The sequence below is a fragment of the Lygodium microphyllum genome, chromosome 21, assembly GCF_053477565.2.
Source record: "Lygodium microphyllum isolate KBCC chromosome 21, Lygodium_microphyllum_v1.1.10, whole genome shotgun sequence".
In the NCBI taxonomy this organism is placed as follows: domain Eukaryota; kingdom Viridiplantae; phylum Streptophyta; class Polypodiopsida; order Schizaeales; family Lygodiaceae; genus Lygodium; species Lygodium microphyllum.
The window spans coordinates 93565440-93583331 of NC_141155.1; the positions used below are offsets into that span (position 1 = coordinate 93565440).

General features: G+C 41.2%; 1 protein-coding gene across 5 annotated transcripts in view; it reads left to right on the top strand.

Moving 5' to 3' along the window:
- Positions 1 to 1270: 1270 nt before the first annotated feature.
- The window catches only part of LOC148018293 (uncharacterized), a 31272-nt gene continuing 14650 nt past the window's right edge, over positions 1271 to 17892 (top strand). For 3 of the 5 annotated variants that reach the window (XM_087661461.1, XM_087661464.1, XM_087661463.1), the window contains exons 1-3: positions 1271 to 1539; positions 2038 to 2181; positions 2294 to 2366. In XM_087661461.1, coding sequence (XP_087517587.1) covers positions 1282 to 1539; positions 2038 to 2181; positions 2294 to 2366 — 475 coding nt within the window. In that variant the 5' untranslated portion in view covers positions 1271 to 1281. Of the gene's footprint in view, positions 1540 to 1590; positions 1959 to 2037; positions 2182 to 2293; positions 2367 to 17892 lie in introns of those variants that run through there. The other 2 variants (XM_087661462.1, XM_087661465.1) reach the window with 2 other exon arrangements.

Sequence of the window (17892 nt, forward strand, 5' to 3'; positions counted from 1 at the left end):
TGTTCATATGACAGATGATTGACAAGTGGATATGCTTTCAATCTTGGAAGTAGTATGATTAGTTGGAGTAGCAAAAAGTAGCCTACAATTGCTCTCTTTAGTACAGAGGCAGAGTATAGAGGTGTAGCCCTATCTACATGTGAAGCAGTTTGGCTCTTAAAACTACTGAATGACTTGGGTATACATAAGGATAGATTAGTCACATTGTATTATGATGACATGAGTAGTGTGCTTCTTGGTAGCAATACAATTTACCATTTTAGATCAAAGCAACATTGAAGTATATTATCACTTTATCAGGGAGATAGTGCTTGTAGGGAAGATAGAGTTGATTAATGTGAAGATTGAAGACCAGGTAGCTAATATCTTTACCAAATCACTTGGAGTCTAACAGATGACTTGAGCTTGAGGGGGAGTGTTAAGAATCAAGCTCAGTAACCGACATTGTAGGACAACTGTAGCCAAGTTGTCAACCATCACGTGTGACATAATAAATGAGTCGGTGTGACTCAACCGTAGTTAGTGTTTGTGGCCAATTAGTGGCTTATCTTTATTCACTAGAGTGTGTGACTGAGAGTGTTTTTCTGCATCAATGAAATAATGAAGGAATGAGGGTACACTGCCCTTTTGCCATCCTGTGCCTATCTCTCTCCCTCTCTTTGAACATTTATTGTCCCACCACACAATTGTTTTGCACTCTTAGGGTAGTGTCACACCTAGAGTCTTGATCATACTTTCAAAGTAAAGGTAGCCATATTTTTAGTAAGCAAGCAAGCAAAAAGAATGTATCATACCATGTTTATTTTACTTGTAGGACTCTCACAAAGTGTAGTCTAAACTAGGCATCACACTACCCTCTTGATGCTTTAATGCTCCTTGAAGCCCTGTGAGAGAATTGGGCTCAAAGATCACTTAGAGTGCCTTTTCACGGCCATGCTTCAAATGCACGAGAGATACTTGCAGGGAAAAATTATAGACTATATTTGATATTTACAGCCTTCTTTTGCACGTCACACAACTTTTGCAAATTGGCAAGCGTTATAGTACTTTAGTGATAGCTTGGTACATTTAACTTGCTATAGCTAGTGATAGTGCATACACTCTTTCTCAAGCTTGTGTGTACTTCACAAGTAGTTGGAGAGGAGGTTTTCAAACTCAGCACGTGAAACCCCTCTTAACGTGTTAAAAGACTGAAGCCTATGTCACGTTGGCACATGCAGAGGTCATTTGTCACGTGCCAATGCAGTGAGTCATCGGTAATGAATGCATTTTGAGGAGGCAATGATCTCGTGGGAAGGCTTGCTCGGTCTTCGCGTAAGAAAACATCTGGCGATGATGCCGATCGCATCAGTAGCATCACTCCTGTTCTTGCTTCGTTTTCTGCACCTGGTCGCATGCCTGGAGGACCCTCCTGCGCCTGCGGGAAGCTGTGGCTGCTGTTATTGTTCTTCGTCCTGTGTTTTTCATGAAATTGCTCATCCTGCTACACGTGATTTGGAGTGTGGCAATTGCTTTATCGTCTTGGATAGGCTCAAAAGGGTAAGAGATCAAGGTCAATATCAAACTGTTCGGATGATTGAGAGAGAGAGAGAGAGAGAGAGAGAGAGAGAGAGAGAGAGGTAACGGGATACGGCCTATGAGACAGAACCAGGCACAATGAGTAGCAATCACTGGGTATCAATGTGTACCTTGCAAGGCGTAAAATGTGGGCACCTATGCCAGAAAAGCGCTTTTCACGGTTGGTTGTACACTTCCACTTGCAAGTTTGCATTTCCCCTCTTACTTGTGCGAGTGGCCAGGAGACCCTGCGGAGATTGAAGGGCTCTTAAAGCACCGTGAGCTGAAATTTCAGTAACAAAGGTTACAGTGATTACCTTTGATCAACAGATCTTAACCTATAGTGGTGCAAAATGGCAGCTGCCAGAAACAACGGCGTCGGGGGTTTTGGACATTTTGATGTCAGTTAGTGCATCCAGAAATTGCTGAGATCAGTGTACAGCCCAGTTCCCGAGATGACTGAGCTTGTTTGTAATGTAGGTAAGGATGGCATGGGAGGAACATGGTGTAGCCAACAACAGTTCCACACTACTACGATATATTAAACAGCTCGATCATGGCACACTCTTTCTCTTATTGCCACTTGCACTTGGGCTGCTTTATATGCTTCTATGCCCGGTTGTGGTGAGTATAATCTAAAGCGTTTGGTGCTTGGTTGCGACTGTTTGTGGAACATTAAAAAGCTACAAGTCAGGTTATCATTATGGTCCATCACTTTACATGATGATTTTAACAGCAAAGGATTCGACTTGTGGCTCAGCAAACTTTTTACGTTGGCCATAATGCACAAAATCAACGTTCTTGTCCAGGTACAGTTCTTGCTATACCAAATCGATTAATCTCTGTCCTAAATGATCAGATCATTATGGTGATGAGATATGTCAAAGTGAATGCAGCTAGGCATTGCTAGCAGCCTTGTTGACATATATTGTCTTCTCTAACTTCTTAATGACTGCCAAATGGTCTTAGTTCATTGGACTATTGGGACACCAATTTGTTTGTCGCTCCAATTTTCCATAAGGTTGGGCTACTTGGGATGCTCAATTGTTTGTTGGTTTTATCCAAAATCCTTTTGTTAAATTCGTAGTTTGTCATATTGTGTTGTTATTGGATCATGACCATTGCTTGCTACAATTGAGGTCCTGAGTGGACCACAATTGAGAAGGTCTAAAGGAATGAAGTATACAAGCGATTGGTGAACCATTATGGTCATATGAGTATGCAGTATTCAAATGATGTCTAAAGTGCAACATGAGGAGCTTGTGTGCTTCAAAGAAGCAATTGGCGATGCTCATTGGAAGAATGCTATGGATGAGAAGGTGTATGCATTGACCAAAGAAAAGTTTAAACTTCTTGTTGCAAAGACAGATTCTATAAAGTTTGGAGGCTGGATTGTTGTAGTTTGGAGGGTTGAGGCCTACTAAAAGTGGAACGACACATTCTTAATGTTGTTCAAACATCAAGCAATCATTGTTTACGATTGACAACAACAATTTACAGCAAAGCTAACATGAGTGTTTGTGAGTTGAGACTAGCAAGTGTGTTTATGTGTGATTGAAGTTGTCAAAGATTACAAGATTGGTTGGAGTTTGATTATGGAGTGATTGTGATCCATCTTGGATAAAGCAACAAGGCTTCTTTTAGGATTCGTGATTTTCTTTGGATTCTCTTATCTTTCTTTGAGTTGAGCATATGGGTTGTCTTATAATTGTTATCAAAGTCACAAACGTTTACTTTTTGTATTAAGGTAAAGGTAAATACAAAATGTTTCTTTCTCTCAATGAGCTTTGAGTAGCCACATCCATCCCTATTTGATCATGCACAAGAGTGTCAAAGGCTTTTGTCTTCAATACCCTATTTGGTTCAAAGTTGGGCTATTCCAACATCATTGCTTCTCCTTTTGCACAACAATAGTACAAGGGTTCATTATCCATGAAGGCCATAGTAATATGGGACGACTATTTTCTAGCTTTTTGTTCTAGTTTCATCTCGTTCTTGTACTGTTCTAAACTTGCTTCCATGTTAGAGCCCCCTCTTATGGTAACATGGGATGGCAATTCATGTCTCCATCCCGGTCCTTGTTACCATCCCCAAAACCCATGCCATGTTTCTATGACGGAGGCTTTTTATAAAGGGCTCATTTTTGCAAGTGACGATGATACGCATTAAGATAAAGAGAGATATGTATTGAGGTGATGGCACTTCCCCTTGAACTCTCTTTTAGTGTTGACTTGGGGAGGCGCATGGAGTCAAGGGTGGCTCTTTCTCTCGCAGTTGGAGGTTCTAGACTCTGTGGGTGAAGCTTGTTTTGTGGATATTGCATTGGGGCTATCTACTTGGAAGATGGGTAGTACAATTGGGGGGAATTCTCCGCCTAGTATGCATGGAGGATCAAAATGGAAGTGTTTACCTACTCTTTGAAATGTTTCTAACTTGTTTTAGTCTCTCTTTGCGAAAGTTTGCAAGGTAATTTAGAGGGAATTAAATTATATTGCATCATAGATTGTTGAACGTTGTTATAAAACAAACATAAGTAACATCAACAACCATTTTAACTACTCACATTAACAAAGTAATCCTCTACTAAAAATTCAAAAGAATTGCTTGGAGCTTGTGCAATATTTATTGAAGCCTTTGAAGTTGACTTCGCCTTAATATTCCATGGACACTCTTTGTCTCCATGAATGTGCCTTGTTTAATGATATGTGAAACGACGGCATTTTGTTGGAGTAAAAGTGCCTGTGTCTAGACGTCCTAACTTTACTTCACACTATGACCGCACACTTGTACATTGCAAGTGGTGGGTGCCTATCACTATCACTTTATTCTTTATTCTTTCAGCAACTATTGAATAAGGAAAGGCCAGTCACACATTGTTTAATGATATGTGAAACGACGGCATTTTGTTGGAGTAAAAGTGCCTGTGTCTAGACGTCCTAACTTTACTTCACACTATGACCGCACACTTGTACATTGCAAGTGGTGGGTGCCTATCACTATCACTTTATTCTTTATTCTTTCAGCAACTATTGAATAAGGAAAGGCCAGTCACACATTGTGACCGTTGAAGTTTCCATATCTTGTGTCTCTTTCTCTTGCTCTCTTGCTCCTGTTAGAGATCAGTCGCCCTGGTCGGACTGCACAGTCCACAGTCCAGTCGAACTGTACAGTCGGACTGCCACGTGGCAGTCCGACCTGCTTTTGTACAGTCGGCCGCATTTAATGCAGCCGACAGGCAGTTATTTGGCGCCCAGATTTTGGCTATTTATAGCCGAGTTTTCAGCAGTCTGCCCATATTCTTCTGCTCGCAGATTACAGGCTGGTGGCTCGCGTAGATTCTGTCTCTATTTGCAGATTTCAGACAGGAGATCGTGCAGACTGCAGCGGACTTCGAGGTGAACAGCAGGTTGCATCGTCGAGGTGGAGACTCGCAGTCCAGCGCATTGCGCCCGTGTACATATCTGCATATCTTTGTATACAACACACTTTATACAGCAGATCTTCATCTTCCACTGTCTCTTTCTCTCTTCTCTCTGCGTTCTCTCTCTCTCAGTCCTACACTTCTGCACCGCTGCACTCTGACATGGTATCAGAGCTGTGTAGAAGGGCTGACTGAGTGTAGAACCAACTTGAAGAGGAGTTTCTATCGCGACACAAGGCTGCGTTTTCAGCGTTTGAGGGCAGGTAGGAGGGCTGCGTCTTGGAACAAGGTTGAAGCGAGCGTGGGCGCGCGGGAAAGGAGTCCAGGTGGTGGATTTGTTGCTGTTTTCTGCTGTTTGACGAGGAGGAAGTTTGAGTTTTCAGCTTTCAAGTGCAGGTTTTCAGTTTTCTGCTGTTTGACGAGGAGGAAGTTTGAGTTTTCGGGACGCGGAAGAGCCCTAGCAGGCTACGTTTTCACAGTCAGATGGGGCTGCTTTTGCGTTTGTGAAGGCATTACAGGTGAAGATGTCTACAGAGATTGACTTGGAGTTCCAGATGATTATGGACCGGAAGGTGCCTGTCTTATCGGCTCTTCCTGCAGATATCGGCGTTCCAAGGCCGATCCGTAGCTTTATGTACACACTTCCGAGGCTGGTTGTGTGCTTTTTGTGTTGTATGTTGATGATTTGATTGTCACAGGTGATCATGCACAGAAGGTCAAAGAGACGAAGGCAGCTTTACATCGGACGTTCGAGATGACGGACTTGGGTCTACTTCATTTCTTTTTGGGCCATGAGATTTATCAGTCTCAAAGAGGGATCTTCATCTCTCAGCAGAGATATGTACAGGAGTTCTTGGTTTCTTTTGCGATGGAGGATTGTCGGACCCTTTCTACTCCTATGGATCCGAACTAGAAGGCCACTTCCCATTCAGCTTCTCCCATGGCGGATGCTTCCTGCTATCGTCAGTTGATTGGATCATTGATTTGGCTCCTCAACACTCGTGTTGATCTGTGTTTTGCTGTTGGGCTCTTGGCAGGGTTCATGAATGAACCTCAGACGGTGCATTGGCAGGCTGCCCAGAGGATACTTCGGTATTTGAGAGGGACGTTTGATTTAGGGATTCACTATCCAGCAGGCACAGGTGGTTCAGATCTTGTACTTGCAGGTTGGAGTGACTCGGATTGGGCCGGTGATGTGAACCATAGGCGGTCTACTACAGGTTACTGTTTTACCTTGGGTACAGGTGTTATCAGACATATGTAAGGCGGGGCTCTAGTAGCTCACATCTTGTGCCTCATGATGACATCCCCTTTCGTCTACTAAGACGGAGTATCGGGCCGCGTCTTCCACCACATGTGAGGCTGTGTGGCTTCGGAGATTGTTGGAGGAGCTTGGCTGCCCCCAAACTCGTCCTACTTTGCTACAATGCGACAATGAGAGTTGCATTGCCTTGGCACGAAATCCTGTTTTTCATGCCCGGACGAAGCACATAGAGATCCAGTACCACTTTATCAGAGAGAAGCTTTTGGATGAGACCATCACTGTGGAGTACTGCAAGACGGAGGACAATCTTGCAGATTTGTTTACGAAGGCGCTTCCCCAGGCTCTACTTCGGAGACATGCCAGATCCCTCCGGCTTTTGCCCCGCCCAGGCTCTGAGAGGGGGTGTTAGAGATCAGTCGCCCTGGTCGGACTGCACAGTCCACAGCCCAGTCGGATTGTTTCGTCGGACTGCCACGTGGCAGTCCGACCTGCTTCTGTACAGTCGGCTGCATTTAATGCAGCCGACAGGCAATTATTTGGCGCCCAGATTTGGGCTATTTATAGCCGAGTTTTCAGCAGTCTGCCCACATTCTTTTGCTCGCAGATTACAGGCTGGTGGCTCGCGCAGATTCCGTCTCTGGTCGCAGATTTCAGACAGGAGATTGTGCAGACTGCAGCGGACTTCGAGGTGAACAGTAGGTTGCATTGTCGAGGTGGAGACACACAGTCCAGCGCACTGCGCCTGTGTACATATCTGCATATCTTTGTATACAGCACACTTTATGCAGCAGATCTTCATCTTCCACTATCTCTTTCTCTCTCCTCTCTGGATTCTCTCTCTCTCAGTCCTACACTTCCGCACCGCTGCACTCTGACAGCTCCATCCTCCATAGCTCACATCTCTCTTATTTCTGCTTGCTCGTGTTTCCACTCGGACTTCTCCCTTCAACTGGTACCAAAGCTTACCATTCGAGAAGCTTCTTCTTTATTTGCTTCAGCCGGGATTTAAGGCTTAGAGCTCAAGGTTTCATGGCAACCATGGCTTCTTCACCCTAAGGTATACATTGTGTTCCTAGCCTTCCACTTCTTCTCGGCTTGTCCCTAGCTATTGAGGCTTGTTTCAGGAATACAAAAGACCTTCCTCATATGTGCTTGAGCCTTAGTCTTGAGTAGCAAGACTAGCAAGCAGGGTAGTTAGCTCAATGCGATTTGTGCCTAGCTGTCCAGCTCACTTTCCTATATTGTAGAAGTCACTTCTAGCTCCTAGAGCTCCCGACACTTGGTAAAAACTTCGGCAATCATTCGAACATTGAGTGGCTAGCTCCCAAGCATTGGTAGAAGTGTTTTTGGTCAGCCATTGCTTCACTATTTGGTACAAATTGGTTGTATAGGTGTGGACAACAAACAATGAGCTCCATTATGCTTGTTTGATGCTTTGGGGATGCTATTTTGATGCTTGGATGGTATGGCTACGCTTTGAGATGCTACTTGGATTGCTTAGAGTTGATTAGCTCGGTTTTGCAGAGTTTTATTGCTGTTATAACTATTGTTGTTGTAACAATTTGTTGAGCAAGCTTTTCAACTAGGAAGGTTTTACCTATTAAGGGTTGATGCTATTTGGGTATACCACTCGTATATATTGATGTCTAGCATTGATACTTGAGCTTGGATATGGTTATGGAATGCTTTGGGACTTGAATTTGAGTCAAATTTCATGTCTTGAGCTTTGGTTACTCGCTTTAGTTGCTTCATTGATTGTCATTTTACAGGTTTGAAGACTCATTGGGTTTTATGCTCTCCAATGTATTGACTGATGTCTATAGGCACCCAAATGCTATATACTTAGTGTATCGAGTCTTACATTGCTCTTTCACACTATGAGATATGCTTGAGTGGATGCACCTTTGAGATGTTTGTATTTACTTGGATACATTGCATTAGAGCTTTGAGTTTTCTACGCAATTGAGCGGTTTACAAAGACAATGGGAGTTTTGTTTTATGTATATGCTCTCTTGGATACTCTTGGATGCAGTTACCCTTACTAGTGGGTTGATTTGATTTATATGCTTTGGATATTAGCACTTACGTCTATTAGCAGGATTTAGTGATGTATACATGCTTCTCGGCTATGTACTGAGCTTCATTACGTTTTCATCAATTAGTTGTGTATTTGACGGATCTTTGTACTTGATCTTGAGATCTTCTATATACACAATGGCTATGCCTATGAAATGTATCGGTTATTGACTCCCTTTAAGTTTATGACAGGTTTTACCATCGGTTGTATACCTACTCATTGCCAGTTGCTCTTATCTATTTCGGTTGTTACCAGGATATTCTTGGCAGTGAAGCTTGGTATTTTTTGATTAGTTACCCACAGTTATCTTAGCACACTGTTGCATTTATTACAATAGTAGTGCAATTGTAGTTTTCAACAGTCTTGGAGAGTAGACATTGTACTTTGGCAGTGTGTTGCTTGTAGTTGGTGGACAACTCTCTATTTTGGTATTCCCTCTTGTTTTGCCCTTGGTTTGGTTGAGTTTTGGGGCTGATTTGCAGCCATTCATAGCAGCTCATTCTCTTGGATTTTGCATTGGTTTACTGTCATTATGGCTGGTTCTTCAAATGATAGTGTTTATTTTTAATATTGAAAACCTTGATGGCACTAATTCACTTATTGGAAGACAAGTATGGTAGGTACTGGTTTAAAAGTAGGTTAGACCATTGAAAACCAAGAGTGTAAAGCTCGAAGGCATGGATCAGGATGAGTCATATAAGCTATATAAATCCACCCTTATAGTGTCATTGTCTAAACATATTTATTTCAATGTTGTGGCACCTAAGGATAATGCTTGGTAGTTATGGGAGAAGATATGCAATCTTTATGACAAGCAAAGTCCTGAATCATAGTTATATTGGTTGAAACAGCTCATGGACCTTCCCCTAAAGGAAGGGACTAGTGTATCTGTGCATTTTAATGAATTTCATTCGATTTTCAGCTAGTTGACTTTGTGGGGCATTGAGTTCAAGGATAATCTCTCTCTCTCTCTCTCTCTCTCTCTCTCTTGTTCTTGCTTGTGACACTTCTTGAGTTATGGGACATTTTTTGTATTACTATGTGTGCTAATATGCTTAAGGATGGCTTGAAACTCTTGGATGTTGAGGGCGGTTTACTCATAGAGGAGATAAATAGAAAGTGTGGATGTAGCTCGAACTTTTCATGCATTGACTGTTAGGGGTAGACATGATGGTAAGAGCGGTAACGATCGTCGTGATAGAGACTCATAGAGGTCTTTAGTCTCATGTGCAGTTTCGTAGTAAGTCTCGTGGTCATAAGTCCTCTCTTACATATCATTACTGTGGTAAGTAGGGCCATTTGGCTGCAGTGCAACAAGATACGCGATAATAAGCACATAAAGAAAGGCAAGGGCAAAATGCTGGAAAAGTTTGATGATCGCATCATTGTTTCTAGTAAGTCTAGTGTAAAGATTGAAGAGATAAATGTAGTGTAGCATGAGTTAGGTAATGAGTATATCTTAGTAGCTTCCTCTCTTGATACTTCTCAATTGACAAATGCTTCATCTACATATTCTTAATGTTCGTTGCTTCATTTGGGGGCTTCTTTTTATGTTACCCTGCATCGGGATTGGTTTCAGTTTTATTGTAGCATGACAACTTTGTTAGACTGAGAAATGACTTCACATTAGATATTATTGGCATTGGGGATGTATGTCTGTAGTTTTCTTCAGGCAACTCTTTTACTTTGCATAATGATGCACATCATGTACCGGCTTTGACAATGTTTTGGTTGTGGTACAATGTTTTGGTTGTGGTTGACATACCACATGTACTTTTATGGCATCGCTGCCTTGGGCAAATGTCCTTAAAGGGAATAAAAATGCTTACTCGTTTGCAGTATCTCCCGTCTCTCGTTACAAATGTTAGGATTCTTGTAACCATTGTCTTTATGGCAGGTAGACACATAGTTCTTATAATAAGTTTGTGTTGGGTGTAAAGGCTCTTTGTTACGCTTCTCGTATATATATTTTCTTATGCATGTGAACGCACCCTTACAGGTGTAAGTGTATCGTACCTAAGTATAAATATATTCTTTTATTCTTTGTGTGTACCACACTGGAATACACCCTACTCACGTTTTTTGCTCTCTTTACACTTTCTATTGCTGCACACATTGCAATCCTGCTGCGCACACCCCCTTTAAATTGGTATTAGAGCTTTGGTCAAGGTGTGTGTGCTTCTCGGAGTCTGTGTGAGTCAGATCAAGCTCATTCGGTGTGCAAGAATAATCAAATCGTCACTTTTTGGGTCACGTGTGTGCTTGATTGTTAGTCGACAGGCCAGAAACCTTGAATCTGGTAAAGGCATAGGTTGTTTTTTGTTTAGGTAGACAGGCACAGGTTGTTTTTGCTCAGATAGGTGGTCTGAAACCCTAAAATTATATAGACAGTTTGAAACCCTAAAATTAGATGGATGACAATTGACAGTACCTTTTGGAATAATGCGACAGCAGTTAGGCCCTCCTGAGGTGATGTGGCAATCCTGCTATTAGTTCTGGACTGACATTCATTATAGGAGCAATCTTTGGACACTAGAGTAGTCAGCCCTTTAGGGATTTTCTCTAATTTTGCATAGTGAATACTTTGTGTAGTGACATTTGACCCAAAACTTGCAGACATTGTACATAATGGCTTTGGAGCATTTGGGGCTTTTCATGAATCAATGAAATTTTACTTAGCTGAGTTGAATTCACTGACATTGGTGCATGTTTGGACCCGAGAAATTTGGGGCTTTTGCAGAATTTGTTAAACTGCTGCAACATTTGCCCTTGTTTGGCACTCGAGAACTTGTATTAATACAATTGGGGCAGATTTGTTAGAGATTTTGGGACAATTCACATTGGCGATGTATTTTGCACTAAATCATGCTTTGGCAATGAAATAACAGCAAATTTGTTGTTGAGTGGGAGAAATTCTTACTTGGGATGTATCAAATGTTGTCAAAAGAGCTTCCTTTAGTACACGTGTTGCTGAATTGACGGATCGACATGTTGTGAAGGTGGTGTCTTGCGACAGCGCACATGGATTGTGGTGAAAGCCACCTTGTCCACCAGATCCTATGCCGTCATAGTGCTGATGTATGCCTCCAGTTCTTGCCTTTTTAAAACCTGAAGGAGTCTCAGCTTGTCTTCTTTTTGCGTACTTTTAGTATGGGAAGCTATAGTAGGCATCTTAATTTGTACATGTAGATAACAACTTTTTTAATCTAGTTCACAACTTTTAGTTGTCGTCTTTCTCCTGGCTAACATTAGAACATAAAAAAGACAACCAATATGACAAGAGTACTTTGGCTCCATGGCTAAATGTGCACTATAACAATGGTATATACAACACTTGGGTTGTTGCATATGGACATTATGGTGATGTACTATTGAAGTGGGAATTGTCTTTTATGCATACTTATCTCATTTTGTGCATGTATATACTGTAATCAACCTGTTTGGACTGAAATTGCAGCAAAGTAACTACTTCTTTAGCACCTTTGGAAGTGCATATTGTGTACTTGTTATATTCAGCAGCCCTGTTATTGGTTGACAATATTCAACACTTTATTGCATAAATTTATTGTGGAAAATGGTCGGCAGTGTATCCACTTTTGACACAAAGAATCTTTTCAAGATTTGAAAATTTGATTGCAATGGCTTCAATCTTTGAAAAGATCGTGTGTGTGGTATCTTGGTTTTGAAGGTTTGTGATAATGCTTTGGAACAAGAAAGCCTGTTGCTTTGTTAGATGAGGAATGAGCTAAGATGAATAAGAAGGCTATTGCTTATATCAAAATGGCAATCACAGATGATATCTTGGTTGATATCAAAGGAATCTCCATTGCACATGAAGTTTGGGTGAAACTCAAAGCTTCATATGATAATATGACAATCAGGTCCATCTCATGTGGAAGTTAGTCAACTTGGAGCTTGATGAGCCCAAGCCTGCCTTAGAGCATTTGAATGTATTTATTGGGATTTGGAGTCAGTTACAAGATGTAGGCTTGCAACCTTTTGATCCCAAGTCGAAGGTTATCTTTTTGCTCATGACTTTACTAGATTGATGGGAAGCATTGGTTGTCTCTTTGAGTGACAACCCCAAGTTGACTTTTAATGGTGTGTGTGGTTCTATCCTCAATGAGAAGATTAGACACAAGGCAAGTGGGGGCAGCAGTGGATTAGCCTATAATGTAAGAGGAAGGATTGAAAAGAAGTAAAATGCTGCAAATAAACACAAAAATCGCAACAAAAGCAAGGAAAAACAATTAGATATCACTTGCCACTAGTGTGGATGCAAAGGGCATAAAAAGCCGGATTGTAGGTACTTTAAAAGGGAACGAGAATGCAAAACACGGATAAATGTAAAAAGCCAAAAGAATGAGAAAGATAGCAACTCTACCCCTAAAGAAACAAAGAAGGCAAATGTGGTACCTAGGGTTGTCATTGAAGAGAGAGAAAAAAATTGAAGATACTGTAGATTTGTTGGTTGCATCCTTGGATCCACATGCTATGGCAATAGAAGACATGTATATTACTAAAAAGGATGTGATAGACGCCTTGTTTGTTGATGATGGTTTATCACAATCGTGGATTGTTGAGAGTGGTGCTTCGTTTCATGTAACTCCGTCTATGAAGTGTTTCTCTTCTTATGTAGTAGGTTACCTTGGGAAAGCTGATCTAAGGAATAACTATGCATGTGACATAGAGGGAGTTGGTACCATACGCCTGGCTCTTAAAAACGGCTAGGAATTGATTCTTCATGATGTCAGGTATGTACCTGGCATCAAGAAGAGTCTGCTTTTAGTTGGGCAGTTAGATAGTAGAGGTTGCTGCACTTCTTATGGTGGTGGAATGTGGAAGGTGCAGAAAGGATCCATGCTTGCCACTAGAGATAGTAAAAAAGAAACTTTGTATAGAGTTCATACTTTCATGGAGCCTCTAGAAAGGCATGTGTTTTGGATTTAGTCCATTATGATGCATGTACCATGCCAATAAAAACTCATAGTGGTTTCTGTTATTTCCTGTCTTTTATTGATGAGCACTCCAGAAAGCTATGGGTTTACTTGCTTAAGCAGAAAAGTGAGCCGTCGGACATTTTAAAAAGGTTTTATGCATTCGTTAGCACTCAAAATGATTAAAATTAAAGTGTATAAGAATAGATAACGGAGGAGAGTATGGATCAAAAGAATTCAATCAATTTTATGATGTAAACGGGATTAAATGGGAGCTCACTGTCCCTTATAATCCAAAATCACACTTTATGTGAGAAGATTTGGTGCATGTTGCTCATAGCTAATCTCTCGCAATTGTATAAATCTGTTTCATATAACCACTTACGGATCTTTGGTTGTGAATGTTATGTACATGTACTTGTTGATAGTAGAACCAAACTTGACATGAAATCCATCATAGGCATCTTCATGGGTTATGGAGATGAAGGTGAAATGGGTTATATAGTCTGGATTCCAAGCATGAAAAAGTAATATGCAGCCAAGATGGGGTATTTAATGAATCAAAACTACTGAAAAATGCCACATCTAGTGACTTAGACAAGAAGAAAGTGAAGTTTCAGTACGATTAGCCACTTGAACAGCCATCAGCCATTGTAAATTCACCCCTGTTTGATGCTGGTTTTGATGACTGGCGTGCCATTATTGAGCCAGATGAAAATGGCAGCAAAGGGATGTTGAAAATTAGCTTGGGCAGCATAATCAGCATGCTGAAAATGAATTACAACAGCCTGAAAATGTAAGCAGCCAAATAACGAGGTTATTGACATTCCTTTGGATGTAGATCCATTGCCCAAGTATACAGATCATTGGGTGAGAAGATTTGCATGTGTTAGAAGACCTATACAAAGGTTTGATCCCTCTTTGGACTGCATTTTACTCACAAATGAGGGTGAGCTTTTCACATACAAAGAGGCATAATCTTGTGAGTTGAAGAAAAGTGGGAGCTAGGTATGCAAGAAGAAATGAAATCTTTGTATTAGAATGATACTTGGGATTTGGTCCCATTGCCCAAAGATAGGAAAGCCATTCCGAACAAATGGGTCTTTAAAATCAAGTGTGTGGATGGCAAACCCAAATACAAAGCCATGCTTGTGGCTAAGGGTTATACACAAAAATAGGGATTGACTTTCAGGTCAAGGTGACTACTCTTCGTGTATTGTTTGCCATTGTAGCATCTATGGATCTAGAGCTTTGATCATATGGATATTAGAATTGTATTCTTGCATGGTGATTTGAAAGAAGAGCTGTACATGAAGCAGCCATAAGACTTTGTTATGTTAGGGAAGGAGAGTTTGGTGCGCTTCTTAAGAGAATCTTGTATGGTCTAAAGCAGGCTCCTAGACAATGAGAATTTGATGCCTTCACACTCTCACATGGGTTCAAGAGAAGCAATGCAGATCATTGCTTATATACAAAGACGGCTAGTGATGAAAGCATTATTATTCTTGTGCTTTATGTGGATGATATGCTTATTGTTGGTAAGCATAAGAGCCAAATTAATGCATTGGAAAGATAGCTGAATTCAGCCTTCTCCATGAAGGATTTGGGTGCAGTTGAACACATTTTGGACATGCGTATAACAAGAGAGAGAGAACAATAACTCTTATTTCTCTCACAAGAAAAGTACATTAGTAAAGTACTCGACAGGTTTTCTATGGCTGATGCTAAGTCTCTTGGTGTACCATTACCACCGTACGCTAGGCTTAGCAAAGCAGATTGCCCAAAAGATGATAAGGCAGCCAGTACTATGAGGGGTGTTGCCTATGTTTTAGCTTGTGGGTCACTTCTGCATGCTATGGTTGCCACTAGACTTGATATTGCTCATGCAGTAGGAGTTGTGAGTAGGTTTATGCCAAACCTTGGCAAAGTGCATTGTGAGTAGATTTATGTCAAACCTTGGCAAAGTGCATTGGGAGGAAGTGAAATGCATCTTCCAGTACCTTAAGGGCACACCAAGAAGATATATATGCTATGGAAAGGGTATATACATTAGATCTGCAGGGATATGTGTTGCAGACATGACAGGTGACTTGGATACTCGCAAGTCTACTAGCGGGTACATTTTCACCTTGACTAGTGGGGTAGTTTCATGGTGCTCTAGATTGCAAAAGATAGTAACACTCTCTACCATTGAGGTTGAATATATATCAACCACTGATGCTTTGAAAGAATCTATTTGGCTTGGCCGTTTAGTCAAGGATTTTGGGCTGACCACTGAAACACCTGTACTTGGATGTGATAGCCAGAGTGCTATATGCTTGGCTAAGAATGCCATGTTTAATGCACATACCAAACATATTGATGTGTGGTATCACTTTATCAGACAGGTTCTGGATGATGTCCTAGTCACATTGACTGAGATCAAAACACAAGATAACCTTGTAGATGTTCTCACTAAGAGCCTTTCAAAGGCTCAACATGAGCATTGCATTCAACTAGTGGGAGTTGGTTAAAGGTTCACTCTAGATCTTTAAGTGTGGGAGATCGTTGGGTGTAAAGGCCCTTTGTTATGCTTCTCGTGTATATATTTACTTGTACATGTGATGCACCCTTATGGGTGTAAGTGTATCCTACCCTAAGTATAAATACATTCTTTTATTCTTTGTGTGTACCACATTGGTACACACCCTACTCATGTTTTTGCTCTCTCTACACACTCTATTGCTGCACATTGTACTCTTGTTGTGCACATCCCCTTCAGTCTAGCATTACGTGCATGGGTGAGCCTCTGGCTCTTGTGCATTCTGATGTATGCTGGCCCATGCCCTCTCAGTCATTGGGTGCGGTAAAATACTTTGTTACATTTGTTTGACGATTATTCGCATAAGGTTTGGGCATATCCTATTAAGTAGAAATTGGATGTCTTACTTATCTTTTAGCGTTGGCTTGCTCTTGTTTTTAAGAATCAACCTAGATATAGGCTGACATGTCTAAGGTTTGACAAAGGGGGTATGTTCCTAAAGCTTTTGAGTAGTTTTGTGATGAGAGGGATATTAAGTGCCAATTGATCACCCCATACACCCCACCTTGAAATGGTATTACCGAGTGCATAAACATGACGATTCGGGAAAGAGTTCGAAGAATGCTTAATCAGGCAAGCTTATCGTAGTATTTTAGGGCTGAGGCAACTACTATTGCTGTACACTTGATCAATATATCCCCCATTCACTACTATTGGCTGTTAGGTTGCAGAGGTGGTATGGTCTAGAAAACCTTTTTCCTATGTGCATCTTAGAGTCATTAGATGTGAGACTTTCTGCCATGTACCCAAGGACAAACGCAACAAGTTGGATCCTTAGTTAGTGAAATGTATCTTTCTCGGTTATGGGGATGTAGCGGAGATGGGCTATTGCCTATGAGATCCTTAGGCTTGGAAGGTCATCCATGATGTTGTTTTTCATGAGGAAAAGATGCATAAGTAGTATGAGCAGGTAGTTGAGGTACGTGTTAGTAGGATTGTTAGCTCATGTGTGAGTTTGTGCATGCCTTTCAGGGCTAGGCACATTGTCTTCATTTTAGGCATTATTATTGTTATTTATTTTGTGGCATTTTATGCTAATCGGCCAACATTTAATGTTGGTTGACTAGTTGCTGGTTTTGGCATATCTTATGTCTATTTATTGGGGCTTCTCCTCCTTTGTAAGGTTGAAGTATAGCGATGGAGCAGAAAGAAGTGTACAGGAGTGATAGAGAGGGAGTGGTCATAGCACGACTGTTTGTATAATAGAATGTGAAGTGCAAAGTACAAAGTACAATCCTTAGACTTTAGGGTTGTGAAAATGACTTAAAGTTCGTTCACACACGTGTGTGTATTTTGCGGTAAGTGACCAAAATGTGTAACGTAAATACATATGAAAATAAAAGTGATTGGGGAAAAAAACCTCTCTTACGGAGAGTAAAAAGTGCCCGAGTGTCTTACGTGCAGATCATTGACACTTCTGTGTGAGCGTAGGCGTGAGTAAAACCCAACAAACCCCCTTGGAGTGATAGATGATCATCATACAAGGGTCATCCACCAAAGGAGATCAAATTTAAAGCATTGTGGGATGCTTTAAATTTGTCGCGAGGAAGAATTTGTTGAAGATATTTGCCACATTCTTGTTGGTAGGATAGTAGACAAGGTTGATATCCCTTGCATGTAGCCTCTCTCTGACAAAGTGATATTGTATCTCAATGTGTTTTGTGCGTGCATGAAACACTGGGTTCCGTGCCACTGCAACGGCACTCCGGCTGTCAACAAACAAAGGAGTACCGTGAGAGATATATAAAGATCAGCCAACAAACGCCTCAGCCATACACATTCAATTGTAGTAGTGAAAGCTGCCTTGTACTCAGCTCATAAGACGATGTGGCAACAATGGATTGTTTCTTGCTAAGCGAAGAAATGCAAGAAGAGCCGAGAAAGAAACAATTGCCGCTGGTAGAGTGATGAGAATCAAAATCACTAGCCCAATTTGAATCACTACAAGCATGTAATTGTAGCAACCCTCCCTTGGCATAAAGCAATCCAAGAGTTCTGGTGCCTTCCAAATAATGGAAGATACACTTCATAGCTTGCCAATGTGACATGTGTGGG